The sequence below is a fragment of the Chinchilla lanigera genome, unplaced genomic scaffold, assembly GCF_000276665.1.
Source record: "Chinchilla lanigera isolate Chin_1 unplaced genomic scaffold, ChiLan1.0 scaffold00084, whole genome shotgun sequence".
Lineage (NCBI taxonomy): Eukaryota > Metazoa > Chordata > Mammalia > Rodentia > Chinchillidae > Chinchilla > Chinchilla lanigera.
The window spans coordinates 829,956-849,812 of NW_004955485.1; the positions used below are offsets into that span (position 1 = coordinate 829,956).

Below are 19,857 nucleotides of genomic sequence, written 5' to 3' on the forward strand. Positions count from 1 at the left end.
ATAAAGCAGATAAAAATATGATTACTAAATGCAAAATAAGCTTTTAGATTGAATCCTGGAAACTGTTTTCATGCAATGTTAAAAAGGAAAGGTATTCACATGAGAAAGTTCCAGAGGACACCGAACACTACTCACAGTCAAAAGAAATATTTTGAACTTTGTATCAAAAGTTTAGCAGAAGGTATGTTCATCTGTTGAAATTTTAAAACTTGTGATATATAAAGAAATTTTTAAAAATATATACCTAACCCTATATATTTTGATTTTATGCTTTTAGTGACCTTTTTGGAAGAACAATCCATAAGCAACTGGTGCAACTCACATGCGGCAGGAGGGCTCCTGTGCATGTACAGATACATTCTCCTCACCCTGCACCCAGCCTACACATTCCCTTCTCGTAAGTTCCATCATCTTTCACAGCCATGAAGAGCACTTAAGAAAGCATTTCCCCCATTTATTTTAAATGAGATCTTCCTAGAATTGAGGACTCTTTTACTCCAATTTTTAAGAAAATACAAAAAATGTACATAATACATAATGTTTCATTCATTTAGGAAGTGCTTCTAAAGTTACTATTATTTTAACCAATAAAGAATGTATGTAGGGGCTGGGGATTTAGCTCAGCGGCAAAAGCGCCTGCCTGGCAAGCGCAAGGTCGTGAGTTCGGTTCCCGGTACCGGAGAAAAACCAAAAAAAAAAAAAAAAAAAAAGAATGTATGTACAGTAAGTTACTAAACTGACAAAAATAATGTTAGAATACAAAAATGAAAAAAAAAAAAAATGGAAGCCAGGTACAGTGGCATATGGTTTCAATGCCAGCTACACAGGAGGCCACACTTCACAACCTTGCCTCAAAAAAAATGGGGGGGAGGGCAGGGGTATGGCTCAGAGGTGAGTGCCTACAGGTTCAGTGCCCAGCACTGCCAAAAACAGAAACAAAACAAAAATCTTTAAATTTATTATAATGTTTTAGATTTGTACAACATATTAAAATTAAGAGTAAATTAGGTAAACATTCCCAATTCCTAAAAATATTCTACATATACTCAATCTCTATGATTGCCCACTAATATAGAGAAAAATAGTCTTTAAAAAGAAGAGAGAACTTGTTACATGAAGATTAAATTGTGCTGGCCTTTTCTAAATAAGTAACTTTTGTGTATTTCAAGAGTACTATGTAAGCCGGGCGTGGTGGCGCACGCCTGCAATCCCAGCACTCGGGAGGCTGAGGCAGGAGGATCGTTGCAAGTTCGAGACCAGCCTGGGCTACAAAGTGAGCTCAAGGGCAGCCTGAACTGCATAGCGAGACCCTGCCTCAAAAAGACCAAAAAAAAAAAGTACTATGTAAACCTGTTTAAAAATAAAATTTAATGTAGATAAAACTATTTTATCCCTTTTGAAGTATTTTCACAAAGCCATAATAAAAGGTCTTACATTATATTGCTCCAGATTTTTCTCCTTATTTGCCTCTGTGTCCTCCAAATCCTTATGTATAGCTGCAATCTGTCTTTTCTTGTCATTTATAGCCTGATCTAAAGACTTGAGTTCTTTTTTAATCCATTTATCCCTGTCTTCTTTTGATGTAAACTGGCTTCCACGACCCTGCTTTGCGTAAAGATCTGTTCTTTCCTGGGTAGCTTGAGCCAATCTACATAAGATGAAAGAGAATGGGTCGAAAATAAAAATAGGAAATAACCAAGTTTAGTTGCAATCATTAACATCAACAATAATCCAGCTTTAAAAATTATGTCTAAGAAAATGTAAAAATCAACTGCTATATGATAAATCTTCTTGGGAATTAATTTTATATAACAGTAACATGAGTCAAAAAGAGCAGCCCATACTCTTAACGGATTTCAGTCAGATCCAGTAAACTCCAGGTCACAGTGAATAAAACTAGACAATGCTAGTACCCTACTCTCAGGAACCTTCAAGTGTGTTTCAACTAAATTTAACTACATCAACATTTTCAACTCCTCACAATGAAGACACTCTGAAGATGAACAGTGAAAACAGTATCTAACATACAGAATACCAAGGTCCAGTCTACACAAAACAGTCTTATAGGAAAAAACCTGGAGAAAAAAACTGGGCCAGGGATATAAACAGGCAACTCACTAAAATAATGTAAAGAGGTGTAAAAACATACTACACTAAAAAAGAAAAATTCACAAATAGCAAGTCCAACCAAGGACAGATTCCAAAATGTCTAGAAACTAAGCCAGCACTCAATGAAAAAAGAAAATTGCAGAATAAAACATAGAATGCTGTGTGAATTAAAACAATGCTTTCAAAAGCCTATCATTTGGTTATGCTATCTTGAATAAATGAACAAACCTGGAGAATCAAGCCTGTTAAATTTAAAGGGAGGAGAACGTCAATCTCCCAGGGATTCTGAGGAGAAACAATGTAAGCGGTATGTATGCAACGGCACAGGACCCACACAGCTGTTCGAAACCGGCTGTGATGACTTTGAGGGAGGCGCTTAGCTCCCCGCTTAATTACTGTGTCAGCACATTCTTAACCCATTAACAATGTAGGCTCTGTAGAACTGTAGAAATTAAGTGTTAGTAAAAATTTCCAGACCTAGCAATTCCTCGCTCTTCTTTTTCTTTTACACTGTTGAATTTAGGTTCTGTTTCTGCCAGTTCTTTCTGCTTTTCTTCTATTTTTTCAAGTAGCTTCTGCCTCTCTTTTAATAAACGTTTCTGTAAATAAAGCAAGATAAGTAAAAATGCTACGTTTAAAATTTCCTGCTTAATTTTTAAGTAATGTTTTCACATACAAAACTCATGAGAAAACCAATAGTGCAATATCAAACTACAAGAAATTCCAGCATACAAACTATTACAGAAAAGACAGTTCTACAATTCCTACTCACCTGAACATTCCTGTCTTTTATTTTTAGCTTGTTTATTTGAGACAGAGTTTAGCTGTGTAGTTCAGGCTGACTTTGAACTCATGCAGATCCTCCTACCTCACCCTCCCAAATGCTGGGATTATAAGCATGCACCACGACGCTTGGTTTTCACTTTTAGCGTATTAACTCACCCTTTGTTCACTATTGCCAGCTAATTCATCTTGTAAATCCTTGGCTTTAAGCTCCAATTTGGTCCTCTGCTTAATTTGCTCTTGTCTTTCGGCGCTAAGCTGTTCTTTTTCTTCTTTCATTGCTGAAATCTTTGTTTTCAATTCTCTAACTTGCCGCTCAATATCCTATGCAAAAAGAATCAACCAGAAAAATAAGGCAGGCAATTAGAAGCACAGTAGCAGAATCATGACTCCATTAACCTGCTCCCTGCTGTTCTGTCACTCACATTTTTAGTACCACTCCTTCTATTAATTCCCAACTCCTCCTATGGTTACCATTCTCTAACTCCGGTACAAAAAGGGTTTAATCTGGTCAGAAATACAAGTAAAGCTCAATCTTGTTTATAATCTTACCTCCATCTTATCTCTTGCATCTTGCTGGGCATCTCTTAGTTGTCTAGATTTTTCTCCACTAGTTTCTCGCTTAGCAGAAAGCTGAACGAAAAAAACCACAGCACTTTTAACTTATTTTGTAATGAATATCTCATAACATCTAGTACATTTTAGATCTGCTAAAATAATCTAAAAGACCATTCATTTAAAAATTTTGTAAAAATTTCCTTTAAAACAATTTTTGTTCAAAGTGTCAACAATGCATCTTGTAAGATACATTATAGTATACTAAGAAAAACATTCATAAAGCTTTAAAGATAGTTTGTCTCATCTGGCCTGCCTGACACCACCATCACATATTTCAGATACAAGTACAACAAGGATCACACGGGTCTAGACATTTTCCTTACAATAAACTGAAAGAAAAAAAAAACTGGTCACTAATGAAGTAAGAGATCTGTAGTTAAGTTTCTAAAAATTAACAATCACTGAAAACTATAAACACAGGATGCGTTTAACATATTCATAAAAATAAAGTTAATCTCATTGCACAGATAAATACTTTACCTCATCAAGTTTAGCGCGCGTCTCATTAAGTTCCTGATTATAAATGGTATATTCTAGGGCTCGTCTCATCTTATCCCACTTCTGATACTGAGCTAGTTCTTCCTTTTCTTCCTCTAACGTATGTAATCTCTCTTCAATGTACTTTAACAACTCGTTGATTTTTTCACGTTTGCCCTCTTTAAAAAAAAAAAAAAAAGAATGAGGAGGAAGCAGAGACATTCAATAAAATTTTTTATGTAATTTTACAATACAAATTTGTAATTTTAATTTGTAAAATTTAATTTGTAAAATTAAATGTAATTTTACAATACAAAATTTGTAATTTTACAACTACAAATATACCATGAACTAAATTTACTAAGATTTATAGCATTATTTATTTGATACTATGTGATAACTAAATTTAAGATATTAAAATACAAAATAATAAATATATAAAATAATAAACTAAAGATATTAAAATATAAAATAATAAAATATAAAATGACATGACACTTTTTAAAATCAAAGAACAAACTTACACATGGTAAAAATGATTCTTGTATTACATGTGGTAAGGGCCTCAGTTTAAGGTTTTTAAGTCAACGTGCCTTCCCATACATTAAAAAACTAACGTCACTGATGTTACGAATCCCAATTTTTATTAACAATAGCATCATCTATAGCTATCGTATACTGAATATATGATTCCAGTCATACGACTACTTTACACTTCTACTCACCGCAATCTACCAAATAGGGTTACAGGGAGAGGCTTTGGATCAGAGATAACTCTAAAGTCATAATGTCTGTTTAACATTAGTGAGGTTCTAAACCCAGTATGACTCTAAACCATATTGTGACATAGCACTTGAAAAGCAAAGTAGGCAGGGCCTGGTGGCGCATGCCTGTAATCCCAGCACACAGGAGGCTGAGGCAGGAGGGTTGCTGTGAGTTTGAGGCCCACCTGGGCTACACAGTGAGTACAAGGCCAACCTAAACTGTATAGTGAAACTCTGTCTCAAAAAGGCCAAAAAAAAAAAAAAGGAAAAGAAGAAAGAAAAATAAAATTTCCATAATAAATGTACTAATGAAGATTCTAAGTTCAAATTTTACATTTATATGTTTCTAGACAATTTAAACTTAATGCCAACTGCTAACTCTAGTACGTGAGTGCAAGGGAGAGGGGAGTGCCCAAATCTGTCACCACTAAAGGTGATGAGGAAGCTAGTCAAAATACGGCAGCTAACTTGTAAAGCACCTACAAAAGGTCCTAAAACAACAGCACTTCTTCATTCAGGGACAGAAATTACTGGAAATCTCAAACATTAAACTGGCTCCAAATAATTTTCTCTCCATTCAGGAGACAGGCAAATTTTCATACACTTCTGAGAACACTTTTAACTGTACAATGATAAAATAACTTCCAACAACAGAAATAATGCAGTACCCCATTTATTTTACCTGTTTCTTTCATTAAAGAGATGCTTTCTTCTTTTCGTTCATCATATACTCTAGTACCAGCTACTTCTCTTAATAGCTTTAGTCTCTGAGAATCTGGTGCTGTTGCCATTTGATTGATCTAAAGATTTTAGAAAAACAATCATTGCAGAACTGTAAATTGCTACTAAAGAATATGAACTTTACTTGAAAGGAGTGTATATATATCTATATATCTTCATTCACAAGCTAAGTTTTTAGTAGATTATGATTTGGCCAATATAATTTATATAATACATATACTAAAGTATCTGTATCTCCTTAAATGAAACTTACCAAATAAAGCTAATAAATATGTTCACCAAGTCTTTATGAATAAAACTAACAAAACTGAAAATGATCCCAGGCCATCATTCTTTCTTGGCCAAAATAATAAGGTATAAAAAGATGAGCTCCACTCTCAAAGAACAAGGGGAAATCACAGGAGCACACATTTTTAAAAAAGCTACAGAATTAAAAGTACAAGAAATAGCATGCTCTAAATATTGAGAAAATGGTATAACCCAAGTGCCATGCAATTTAACAAGCATCACTAAACTCGAAACTACTGTCACCACATAAAAACTGACATGGATAATCACTTTCACACTCTAGAGACCAGGCACTAAGGTTAAGAAACAGGTTCTATCAAAAGTGTACACATCAGAGTCCCTAAATCAGCAATAACCAAAGACAAAACCCTACACCCACAAAACCCTACTTGAGAGCAAGTTCTGAGAAAAAGTAATTAGCTTAGATATATTTGAAAATTATATGAGGAAGCAGCGTAACAATGGGTGAAAGTTTGTAGTGTAGCTGCTAAATAATATAATGTCCTTAAGGGTAAATAGTACGTAGCCCTGTGGTAGATTTCTTCAACGTAAGCCTTTAATACTTAGGTCTGCTGAAATACTTCTGTCTCAACAATGAATCTATTTGGTACCTTATGGCCACATAAAATACTTCAATACAAAATAAATCAACGAAAACAAGACAGTAAGGTCCATTTTTGCGTCAGCTTAACAATCAGAACCAATAAACCACACTCATCATTCACAAGACAAATGCACTCAGAAAAAAATTTCTATAAAAGAACACACAATTGTTTTACCTTTCCTTGTTTAACAATATAATAAGGATTGCTCCGAGAAAAACCAGCACTTTCAAGGAGGTTCATCACATCATTTTTCCTGTTGATAAACACCAAAATTCCCATTAGGTAATTTTAAACCACCCAACAATAATAAATAAGCAGACTAGCTCCTGAGTTAAATGGCATTAGAAGTACAACAGACCTGCTATTAAACCATCCACTGTATTGGCTTCAGAAAACCCTGTGATTCTCATGTTCATCCTCTAAATACAAATTTAGAGGATACTAAATACTAAATGTAAGGTGATTTATACCTCATATATGTAGGAAGTAAAGGAGTATTTTAATTTTTTTTAAAAGAAATTGTGCCCAGGCATGGTGGTGTACGCCTGTAATCGCAGCACTTGGGAGGCTGAAGAAGGATCACTGCAAGTTTGAGGCCAGTCTGGGCTACACAGTGAGTTCAAAGCCAGCCTGAACTACTTAGTGAGATCCTGTCTCAAACAAAACGAAATAAAACAAGTAAATAAGTAAAATAAATTGTCAGGGTAAAGAAAAAAGCTTACGTGACCATCTTCTTATCTAAGAAATACTGATCTTTTTTGGCACCAATAACTCTTCGAAGTGAAACTTCCTCTTTATCAATCTAATAAAAAACGTAAAAGCTCAAAGTTAATTTAACATAAAATAGGAAACTTTTCAGACAATAATGTCATTTTAAAGACCCTGACCATGATTATTTTAAAGTTTCAATTATCTCATTGAAGATGATGGTATACTCAAGACAAAGATATTTTTCACAGTAGCTTTCACAATACTATCAGTTGTTCACCAAAATATTCATTACAACTTAAAGACAAAAAATTAGGAGTTAAACTATATAATTATAATAATATATAAAAGCTGATGTTTCAAAATATGAATAAATTAGCTATGTCAATAAAACTCTCAGCATTATTACTAAAAAGTAAGTTACTTACTGGTAACCGATTATCTGAATTGTCAAAAATAATTTCCACAAAAGCAGAAATAACCCGAGGACCAGTACCCTCCTGGAACATGAGAAAAATGGGAAATTCATCATTTAAGTAGTATTTTCATATTAAACACGTTTTTGGATGGTGGAGGCACTAGGGATCACTCCCAGAGTCTTGTGCAATAAAAGCACTCTCCCAGAACCACACCCTCATCCCTGTCTTTAAACACTTTTCAAAGTGCAGTGTACAGTAACAAGCTGCGTTCAATGGAGAAAAATTTCTATTAGATTAGTATATAGCCCTCTTGTCAAGATACCAGAGACACAGAACCAAGATAACAGAACTTCTCAACCACTTTTTTTTGGTACCAAGAATTGAACTCAGGACCTTGTGCTTGCCAGGCAGGCGCTGTGTCAATCAGTTTTTGATTCTGATAGAACTATGCAAAAGATATCGAAGTTAGATTCTGTAGACTATATACTTTATTAGATCACAATACTCCACAGTCACCTAATTCTACCCAGCTGCTATTAGCTAATACACCTTGAGGCTCTTGAAGTCTCATCTTTATGTTGGAAAGAAATAAGAAATCATGAGATTACTGAAAATCTGTTTTTATGCAGTTTTACATCTGCTATAGAAATTTACACATTAATACGTGACACATTTAGATCAAACGATGATACAATTACAAACCAAGTCTAGATAATTTCCAGTTTATAGAAAGTGCAATCATTCAACAGAATGAAGAATGATACCTAAAGAAGCTATTAAGTCTTAATGGCTATCTGAGAAACCTAAAAAAATTTCTATTCAGGTATTGATCCTGATTATTGGTCTACAAATTCAAAAGGAAGAAAGATATTGAGTTAAACAAAAGAACTCCCCATGTATGAGACAAACAAGATATATTGAGGAATCTCATTTTGTTTTATAATAAATATTTTTCATATTTTACTAAGTACCAATTTAGTTTTTGGTTTGCAATGTCTGTTTTTCTATGTTACCAATAATTCTAGTTCTGCATCTTAAAGTTCCTAACTCCTAACTCTCAATCTGAAACTCTTCTTTCTTCCTAGGAAATTCTTACTAGATCACACCTGTAAAAACTTTGTATGGGTGACATATCCATCTGGAGGCAAGTCCTACAATTTTCTTCTAACCACTGATAAAAACTAGGCCTTTATCTGGCATTCATATAGAAGCCTATAATTCATAGCCAAATAGTACACTTAAAACACACATAGTATCATGTTTACAAAGGGCTGAAACTTGAACAAATGATTTTTATTAACCAAGACGAACAATGTGTTTTTTAAATACACAATATCAATAACAGAAAGTAATCTCACTCACATGTAACAAAGCCAATCGCTGTTCCGGACGAAGATGACTAAACTCATCACTGAGAACAAATTGAATTGCTAAAAATACAAAAGCATAGTTATTAGTATACTCTATAAAAAATCATTTTTCCATAATTTCTCATACCTTAACAGAGTAAATGTCAGGTAACACTGTAGATAAATTACCTGTTTCACATAGACCAAATTGCCACTGAAAATTTCCCTATACAGTGGACTAATTAGGTAGGCCATGATACGACAAAAAATACTAAGAGTTTTCACTGAGCAGGATACAGTAGCCTCATGGGAGGTTGAGGCAAGAAGATGGAAAGTTTAAGCCCATCTTGGGCAACTTAGTGAGACCTTGTCTCAAAAATAAAAAGATTTATAAAAAGCGGGTCTGGGGATGTACCCCAGTGCAAAGGTCTTGGGTTCAACCCCCAAGTGGGGTGTGGAGGAAAATTTTTCACTGAAACATGTGAGACAAGAAAAACAAAGAGAAGACACTGAGGTACAGGCAATGAGAGACACAGAACCAGGAGCTACCTCTCAATCAAAATACACACTGACTGGTTAGGTTAATACTATACAGTCACGCACTCCACAACCACAAACCACAAATATAACAGTGATCTCAAAGAATTACAGTAGAGCTAAAAAAAACTGTATCACCTGGTAACATCACCTCCAAATTACCATCACAGTATAATGCACCTTTCAAAACTAAGAAAGTACTGGGAAATGTTTTAGATTCCCAACTTTCCTGCACTGCCTGTACTACCTTTACCTTCTATAATTAACAAGGATCCATTCCTATCTTCCAGAGTACCTAACTGGACTACTGTGCCCAAGAAACTGAACTCTTAATTTAGCTGTCCTGGTTCAGGCTCAGGGAGAGTCAGGGAGGATGTGTGCTTGGGAAGGAGGCTGGCTATCTCTTGTAATTATTGTACCTGGGTGGGTTCAAACTGCCCCCACATCTATGGGATCCTGAAATGTACACTCCACTCCATCTGCTCTCTTGCCATCATGAAACTACAATCACTACAGGGTACACAATGTACAGTATCTTTGGGGTTTACAGTATATTGCACAAAATAAACTATGAATCTTTAAACTCCTCTTTTTCTCAAGTACTACCCAACAAAGGAGTTCAAATTTTTTTCAACCTACTCCTTTTTTCAATCCAATTGTTAAAATTTTTTTTCCTAAAAAAGGTAACAGAAGCACTATACTTAAAATATACTTTATAGAGAATTTTCAAAGTTCTACTTACGCTATTCAAACTGACAATAGTCTTTTAGTATAAAGTTCTTTATACCCTTCCAATTCTTTATAAAAATGACTGGTTTAGAATATGTTCGTAAGCAGTAAATCAAATAGTTTTCCCTAATAACTATTCTACTTCATTTATGTACTTTTTACATATGCATTTGTAGTTACTTGCTGTATTAAAGTTTCACAAATGCTTTAATACATATTATTTCATTTGATTCTCACAACCCATCTAAAAGCAATAGTTCCATTTTTACAGTGAAAATAATTTGAGGTGTTAAATCTCACATAATTACTCACTAGTATAGAGTAGAATACAGATCCTTACACTCTGGAAAGTTTACCCTCTACACTGAACCATAACTGTAACATGTATGAAGTATTTCATGGGTTTCATATGAATATAATCTTAGAAAAAGCAATGATTTTAATGAACTTAAGATATCTAAGTCTTAATATATTTATAATTTAAATAATACCTACCATAAAAAAAGTTACTTTTTCCAGATCCATTTCTGCCCACTATAAAATTTCAAAAAGTACATGTTATTTTATACAGAACATCAGTAACACAAACTACATGTGCTAAAAATTTTTAAATGCAATTTTCTAACATTTTAAAACCTGAAATTAAATGATTGATAATGAAATCAATAAACAAAACTAATCACCAAATGAGTAATTTTTTATAAACTTCAGATGTATTTTTTTAAAAAGACATTTCATCATTGATTCCCTTGCTTTTCTCCAACCATTTAAATAGAAATCAGTAAAGATGCTATTTGACATTCATAATTTATAATCATAACAATAGATGTACAATTCTACTTAGTTATAGATAGTATATTTAGAAATGTAGGGCTGGGGAGGTATAGCTCAGTGGCACAAGTGCCTGCCTGGCAAGCACAAGGTCCTGAGTTTGATTCCTGGTACCAAAAAAGAAAAAAAAGAAATTATTAGGGCTGGGGATATAGCTCAGTGGTACAAACACCTGCCCAGCAAGCACAAGGTCCTGAATTCGATCCCAGGTACCCAAAACAAAAAAACACTAACTTATAGCAATTTACAGATTTACATATAGTTCACATTCTAAAACACTTGAAAGCCTAGAATAGTCTCATGTTAAACTATTTATATCAACCCTAAACATCATGTGGTCTCACAGAACTACTAATATATAAGCAATTATAAGTCCTTTTTTTCACAACCTGATTTCAAATGTAAACGGTTGCACATATAGAAGGATATCAAATACTCTTGACTTAAGGGGTTGGTTTAGTGAAATAGTGTTGAAGACTCATGAGTAACTATGTTAATCTTTCTCAATTTTGACCAAAACAGCCAAAGCACTTTACCTCCAAAGTTATTATCTTCAATGTATCTACATGCCAGGCATGGTGGCATACACCTTTAATCCCAGCACACAGAGAGACTGAGGCAGGATTGCAAGTTCGAGCTCAACTTAGTAAAAGGCCTGGGGATTTAGCTCAGTGAAAAGGCCCTAGGTTCAATCCCCAGTAGTGCACACACGCAGACATGCACACACATACACAAAAGCATACAACAGGCAGCAGAGCCAAATGAAGGGGGCTTTCACTGCCTAAATCTAGGGCACTATGAGCACCAAAATAACTTCCTAAATATTTACTGTTGGTGGGGAGAATAATCCATGAAGTTCAGACTGATAAAAAAGAACGATAAGTAGGTAAGAGAGGACTCTTAATTACAGAAGACTACCACATGTCAACTAATTAAAAGTGAAAGGAGTGCTATAAATAGCATCATTTAAAAACCACCAAATAAAAGACTCATCAAAGGATGCTAACTCTAAAGAAAATTTTGGTAAGAAGCACAATATTTGCACTATCCAAAAGTATCTTCCTAAATGTTCATTAGTTCCAAGGGAAAAAATAGTAACTACATGGTGATACAGTATCACCGCTAAGAGGTGGAAAGACCTTAAGTGCCTCCAGATGTGCTACCCTGAGAAGGATAAAGCATTTGAATAACAATGTACTAACACGTTAATGGCACAGGCATACTTCCAGGTGGGTGGTACATGCATGACTGTTCTACCAGGTGGTTTTTTATTCAATACAGGAATCAACTGGTTGAAATGACACCTGCCTGAGCATCCCTTGGAATAGTAGGTACGTAAACAAACACGCTGCCCAAAAGACATTTGGTAAACTGTTAAGTGGTTATTTTTATTACTGAAAAGATCAATAAAAGTGATTAGATCCATTGGTACACCCGTGATATATGCCACCCACCCAATGGGTGTCATGCTAGTATCACTGGTAGTTAAAGCCAACAGGAATGTGTTAAAGACCCTCCCCTGCAAAAAAGCCCATGGAAATGATCCAGATTAAAGGAGCATAAAGAGACATAACAACTAAATTCAACATTTGATCCTAAATTGGATCCTGTTAATACAGGGAAAAATGCCATAAAGAATATTTCTGGGTCAATCAACATAACCAAAAAATGGACAAATTATGTTATTAATATTAAATTTAGTTAAGCTGATAACTGTACGATGATTATCAAAGAGAATTTCCCTATTCTTACGAAGTACACATTGAAACCAGGCACAATGGCACATTCCTATAATCCCAGCTGTTCAAGAGGCTGAGGACTAGGGACACAGTTCGGGTTGTGCAGCACGCCTGGGTTCAATCACTACTACGGTACAAAAAAAGGTATGCAATGAAGTCATCAGCAAAAGATCACAATGTACGTAACTTAAAAATATGCACAAAAAACACAAGAGTGTGTGCAAATGGTAAGGCAAGTAGAGAAAATGTTAACCATAGGTGAACTAGGTAAAGGGTATATTAAATATTCTCTGTACCATTCTTACTGGGACAAATTATCTGTAAAGCTGAAATTATTTTAAAATAAAGGTTTAAAAGATAATTTATCAAGATATGACTTCAACTATGTGATTTATAATCCGTAAGTAAATTGAAAAAAATTTTTTGTGTACAAGAGACTGAACTCAGGGCTTCACAATGATGTATTTCCCCAGTCCTTTTTTTGAGATAGGGTTTTGCCAAGTTGCTCAGGCTAGGCTTGAACTTCCAATCTTCCTGCCTCAGCCTTCCAGAGCTAGGATTATAGGCATGTGCCACCACACCTGGCTGAAAATTTTGAAATTTCCCTATAAGAATTACTCCTACCCAGAGTGAAACCCTATTTAGCAATTTTAAAGGATGCTGAATATTTAACAAGGAAATATATTCAAGATTTATTCTGAAGGAGAAATATAAGACTGCAAACATATCACATGATGGATCCATTTTTACTCAAAAGGCATACTTACAGATACACAGGAAGCTGAAGGGATACTGAGGCACACCCAGTTTATATGTGCCCCAGATTCACCGGCCTCACCCCAGGCCTTGGCTGCTGATCAGCGAAGCTCAGCATTCCAATGCTTTTGGTTGCTTAACCTATTCCAGGGGTACATTCACAACAGATCTGTGAAGATTACTTCAAGGCAGTCAGTCCCCAGAGCAACACGTTCCAAAAGCATGGGGAATAATGACCTACGTAGAAAACTTTGACCAATGAAAGACAAGTGCCAGCTAACAAGCCTCTCTCCAGTCTTCTCCCATCCGTCCTTTCTAAGGCATGGTGCGTTGACTAAGTCTGTCTGGAAGTCATCCAACACAACCACAAAAAAGCTGCATTCTTCACATAGCTTGACTAGCTTTTCCCCTCACTCTTGCCCTCAGACAGTACCTCCCCTAGTCCAAGCAGCTAAGCTTACCTACTGTTTTCTACAAAATTGGGCAGTACAGGTTAATGGTGGCAATCGTGCAGCAGAACGTTCTTTGTTATCATCAAAAGCTCTTAAAGTTCGCCATCACTAGCATAGGCTATTACTATTAAGAAATTAATGTGTGGCTTGAATTACAATTTAAGTTTCCTCCTTCTAGCTTTTATATTCTCCTATAATATCCTGAATTAGTATATATTTCTTTTGTAAAAAGGCTTGGGAAGCTGGGCACAGGGGCTCCACTTGGAAGTTCAGGCAGAAGCAATGTAAGTTCAAGGCCAACCTGGGCAATTTAGCAAGATCCTGCCTCAAACCAAAATTTAAAAAGGCTAGGAATGTTGTTCAGTGGCTGAGAGCACTTGTCTAGCATGTGTGAAGCCCTGGGTTAAATCTCTAGTACTGTTAAATAAGTAAACGGTTAAAACAACCCTAAAAAGGTGAGCTGTATATAGTCATCCCTCATATCCATGGGACAATGATTCAAGGACAACCCTCCCACATAGTGGATACCCAAATAAGCAATGCAAAAGTCTGTTATATAAATGGCACATAACCTACATATATCCCCTCTAGCAATACTTGTAATATATAATATACTGAAGGTTGAATAGGAGACTAAAAGTCAGGTAAAAATGGTCCTCTTATTGATACCTTTGCCAATAAATACTATGCAAATAGTTATCTTGTAATGTTTAGAAAATGCCAAGAAAAAATGTCTGTGCAGGTTCACTAAAGGCTCGACTTCTCTCTAATAGTTCCAGTTTACACTTGGTTGAACCTTAAGATTGGGAACAAGTAGACATGGAGGACAGGCCGTGTCTGGTACATGTATCAAACACTCAAGCATCAGCACAAGAGATACTTGCTTTCAAATCTTGATACCATTAAACAAACCCTGGTATCCTTTCACCAGATATTTTTAAAGTCAATCTCAGTAAACGCTGTCATTGGTCTTACATTACTTGAGACACTGTTTGAGACAGGGTCTCACTATGTAGTTCAGGCTGGCCTTGAGCTTACTACATAGGCCATGCTGGCCTCGAACTCATGGCAATCCTCCTGCCTCCCAACCCCCAGTGCTGGGTTATAGATGTGAGCCATTATGCCTGGCTAGGGAACCTGTTTTTAACAATGAAGTCACCTTAGGTGTGTTTCAGTCAACACAAAAGAAAAACTTCTTGGACAAATTTCCTTTGTAAAAGTGACTTGTTAGGCCGGGTGTGGTGGCACATGCCTGTAATCCCAGCACTTAGGAGGCTGAGGCAGGAGGATCTCCATGAGTTCAAGGCCAGCATGGGCTACTGAGTTCAACGTTAGCCTGAACTAAACAGTGAGACCCTGTCTCAAAAAACAAACAAACGTGCACATTCCAAAGATTATAACTGGACCCCTACCTTTCACCATGCCTTATAAACTAAATTAAAAATGGATCAAAGATCCAAATATTAAAACTGAAACATTAGAACTGCTGGACGATAGACTAGGTAAAACTCTTTCATGAAGACATTAGTGTAGGTAAAGTCTTAATAAATAAAACCCCCATCACACAGGAACTATCATAGAATCAACACCTGGGATCTCATCTTATTAAAAAACTTCTGCACAGCAAGAGAAACTACCAACAGAGTAAAGAGACAACCCACAGTGTGGGAAAAATGTTTGCCAATTGCTCCTTAGACAAAGGATTACTATCGAGAACATATAAAGAACTCAAAATTATCAGACCTCCCAAATTTAAAGACCCAATACAAAACTGGGCATCTGAGATGAATACACACTTCTTACAGCAAATAGATAAATGAAAAAATGTTCAATATCACTGGTCATTCGAGAGATGCAAATTAAAACAACACTGAGATTCCATCTCACCCTGGGAAGAATGGCTATTATCAAGAAATCAACCAATAACAAATGCTGGAGAGGCTGTGGGGAAAAAGAAACCTTTTTCCACTATTGGTGGGAGTGCAGACTGGTGCAACCACTGTAGAAATCAGTGTGGGGATTCCTCCAAAAAACTAGGATTAGAGGTCATATTTGACCCAGGTATTCCCCTCCTTGGTATCTTCCCAGAAGAATTAAAAACATCAAACCACAGCAATACATGTGCACTCATGTTTATAGCAGCACAATTTGTAAGCTACATATTAAAAACAACCCAAACGCCCCTCAACCAAAGAATGGATAAAAAAAAGATGTGGTCTTGTTATACAATGGAGTACCACTCAGTCACAAAAGATAAACTGAAGACTTTTACAGATAAATGGATGCAACTAGAGGCCATACTCATAAGTGAAATAAACCAGATACACATGTGTAAACATCATATTGTCTCCCTTGTGAGAAGCTGAAAGTAAGATCCAAAATGTACAACAGACATTGTAAAACAGGAAGAAACGCCAAAAGAAAAGAGAAACTGGGATGAGAATGGAGGAAAGAAGGGAAAAGCAATATATATATATATATATATATATATATATATATAAAGATAATTAAGATAGTTATACTACTAATTTCCCTCAGTTCACTAAAGAAAAGGTTTGTGCTAATATTGTTTGGACAATTAAATGCCAATATCTTGTACTCTGAGTAACTAATTTAAAGATAACAATGCACAATTTATTAACCATTGTTACCCTATTATTGTTTTGAATTTTTTTCTTTAAAAAAAAAATAAAAACCAAGTGTTAGTCCTCATGATGCAACCAAAGCATCAAAACAGCTGTCTGACAAAAGTTAAAACTTGAGTTAAAAGTTAATACTTAAGACCTTCTGGATGTAACTATTCTAGCTAATAATGGTCATGACTTTAGAGATCATTTATAAGATTATGCAACAGAATATTTTTGTTAGCTGTAACAGGAAAATAGACACCATCACCTGAAGTATCTATAAAGCTAAATACTGGTAACGGTATATCCTCACACAAATGCTTTCTCATTTAATCTTCCCAAAAGCCCTGAGGTATCATCTATACTTTGTGAATAAGAATAATGAAAATAATAAAAAGATTTAAGAACCAGATTTGACCCACTTTCTGTTACTGGTATTTCCATAAAGCTACGTAGCAGTAAGGACTGTCAGGGAAAAAATCTGAGAACAATTTCAGTTGTAAATAAAGAAGGATCGATCATCTTTGAAATAAAGCAGTGGTGAGCACTTGAATTATGATGTGACATATCAAGAACCGAATGGTTCAAATGCTAAGTTATTGTTCCTTATAAACTTAAAGCTACTAAAATACACTTTCACACGTTATAAACAATACTCAAAAAAGAGCACTTTTTGTGGGGAGGATTGGTACTGAGGGCCCAACGGTGTCTGACTTTGCAAGACAAAGTCTCTAGCACCCAGTTGTATCTCCAGGCCCCAAAAGGAGTAACTTCTGATTGATTTACTCCAACATTTGAAGTCTATACTCTACAGAAAGCAATTCACCAGCGTGGATAAAAGACAAGTAATTTCATAGAAAAACATTTACTTAACATTCAAAGACAGCTAAGCCTCTATACAGATGGACAGAGTGTACTTATCCGTAAAAGATGATAAATCTGATCTAGTCAACCAGAAACACTTACCGATAACATTATGTTTTGAACTGAAAGGATCTACAATTGTTTGATCTCTGTAACTTCGAAAACCCTGGATAATCACCTAGTGAAAGAGACATTTTTGAGAACACACACTTCAAAACTCCAAATCAACATCTTTTCCTTCTTATTCTTTCAATGCAAAATACAAAACTTTGACTTCCACCTAAGAAAAATTCATTTTGGAACGTGGAGATGGAAATTCTGCTACAAACCATCCCTGTGTCTCACTGCTCTGCAGCGTTTACTCTCGGGAGGAAGCCGCTACGGAATCCTCGAAATTGAGAACGCTTAAGTTAACTGGGTCACTGCACGCTGCAGTAAGGCTATCCCACGCAGGCGGACAGGTCCCAGCCTTCCTGACTCCGGGTGCAGTGCGTGCTCCACAATTCAGCGATACCCTAGCCAGCCTCAAAGGGTCAACGTTCCAAAGGAGGAGCGCCCAGAGGCCGACATACCCAATAGCAGAGCGTTCGCAAAATCGCGTGAGTGGGCCCATCTCTCTGGCGGACTCGGCGGGAAGACCATTCCCACACAAGTAAACAACCGCACGCAGAGACGCCCCGCGGTCTCTAACACGGCAGGTCCCTACTCCCGCGCTTCCCAGGCGAATCCCGGAGCGCGAAAGCCCCGGATGACAGCTTACCCCGCCCCCAGCGGCGCCCAGGCCGAGGAGGCCGCCCGCCCGCAGCCCGCACCCCACGCCCTCGCCCGCTGCCAGGGAAGCCCCGGCCCGCCCGCGGCCCGCCCGCAGCCCGCCCCTCCGCGACCCGGGAGCGGCCCTCGTCTCCCCGCTCCAGTCACGCACCCCCACGCGCCCCACTGGCCCCGGCCCACCGCGGGAGGAGACGGGGCCGCGCGCCACTCGCGCGCAAAACCTCCGCCTCCAGGGGCGGGCTTCACCTAGCCGTGAGGGTTGCAGGACGCGCAGCCGCTACCTGTTTTATGTACATGGCTCCGCGGCCCTCGCCGGGGAGAGGGTCTCCCCCTTGGAGCAGCTACCGAGGGGCCGCAGGCTCTGAAGAAGCGCCGGGAGACCCCTCCCCCCAAGCGCCGCTAGCTCCCCTCCAGCCAAGGAAAATGGCGGCGGCGGGGAGGCGGAGTCCGCGCCTTGGACGGAACCAACTTCGAGGCCAAACAGCGGTGCAGGGGACCAGAGCTGTTCTGCTCTTCGTTTTTGTTGTTGTTTTATTTTTGAAAACTATCCTTCTACTCCACTCTTACGTAGATTTCATTTGGCTCTGAAATGTGTATCTGTTTTCTGAGGCTTAGTTGGCCGTTCTATCGGAAGAAGTCTTGACCATAAAGTGGGCCTATCCTCCCTCCGTACGCGGAGCTAATGGTGGCGTCCACAAATGGGGGAAAAGTTCGGCGCCAAAGCTGAGCGTAAATTTGGAAGAGCCAATAGGAGAACGGCCCCGTGGCCACGTGGTTCCCAGCTGTTTTAAAAAAAATGCAGAGCTGTGGGACCCCAGCAGGTCCTCAAATCTTCGGAATTCCGGTGACAGCTAGAATCTAGGGTGCAGTGTCCGTGCAGCTCTGTTATTCTTTCTTGCCCTGAAGAGTTTTTACCAGCTTGGAATGCCTCCCACGGGTTCCAAGATCATGCTCAACATAGCCCCGAAGTGCCCTGTCAATGCTAGAAATTTTCCCTGGATAATACGATAATACCCCGGGAGCCGCTGCTGCTCTGCCATATACTTTAAATCTAGGCAGACTTGTACAGTCCTTAACAAACAGATGAAGTTAAATGCTTCCTTTTAAAAAAAATCGCAAATATAATAGGTACTAGTAGCAATCATAAGTGTATCTGGTCCCTCTCAGTCTTGGGAGAAAAACATTACTTGTTTAAAAACTGAACCTCTAAACTGCGCTGAAATTACTTGCTGCAAAGAGAATAAAATGGGTCCTAGTCACCCATCTCGCTGCCTGAGGCACTTCTGGCCCCCATTATTCTAGACTGAGCTATTTTTATAACCTCTAAACTCTGAACAAACTTAACATATCTCTCTTGGAATCCAGGTCAGATCCTACATAGCCCGTAGCCAAATATAAAACAAAACAAATACTTGTTTAAACATTTCACCTGAGGATTAAAGTATCTGTGGAATTTTAGGGATTTTATTGATATTTAAAGTTTTAAGCGTCCAATTTAGTTTATTAAAATGAGGTTGATAAAACCACCAAAACATTTATGATGACTTTCACTGTAATGACATTTCTATAGACTTTATGTTTCAGCCTTTTCGTAATAAATGACTTTTTTCTCTACTGAGGATGGAACCCAGGGGGAGCTCTACCAAGAATTTACATCCCCGTCCCATTTTAAATTTGGGTGACAGGATCT

At 37.2% G+C, this 19,857-nt stretch overlaps 1 protein-coding gene across 1 annotated transcript in view; it reads right to left on the reverse strand.

Annotated features, from left to right (window-relative positions):
- Positions 1-18,606, reverse strand: part of Smc3 (structural maintenance of chromosomes 3) — a 33,281-nt gene extending 14,675 nt beyond the window's left edge. Inside the window, exons 1-13 of the mRNA XM_005403754.2 lie at positions 18,449-18,606; positions 17,499-17,574; positions 10,623-10,661; positions 8,875-8,942; positions 7,522-7,593; positions 7,108-7,187; positions 6,560-6,638; positions 5,434-5,551; positions 3,991-4,166; positions 3,445-3,525; positions 3,052-3,216; positions 2,587-2,708; positions 1,435-1,648 (exon numbers count right to left, since the gene is read on the reverse strand). Coding sequence (XP_005403811.1) covers positions 1,435-1,648; positions 2,587-2,708; positions 3,052-3,216; positions 3,445-3,525; positions 3,991-4,166; positions 5,434-5,551; positions 6,560-6,638; positions 7,108-7,187; positions 7,522-7,593; positions 8,875-8,942; positions 10,623-10,661; positions 17,499-17,574; positions 18,449-18,463 — 1,305 coding nt within the window. The 5' untranslated portion in view covers positions 18,464-18,606. The remainder of the gene's footprint in view (positions 1-1,434; positions 1,649-2,586; positions 2,709-3,051; positions 3,217-3,444; positions 3,526-3,990; positions 4,167-5,433; positions 5,552-6,559; positions 6,639-7,107; positions 7,188-7,521; positions 7,594-8,874; positions 8,943-10,622; positions 10,662-17,498; positions 17,575-18,448) is intronic.
- Positions 18,607-19,857: the final 1,251 nt, after the last annotated feature.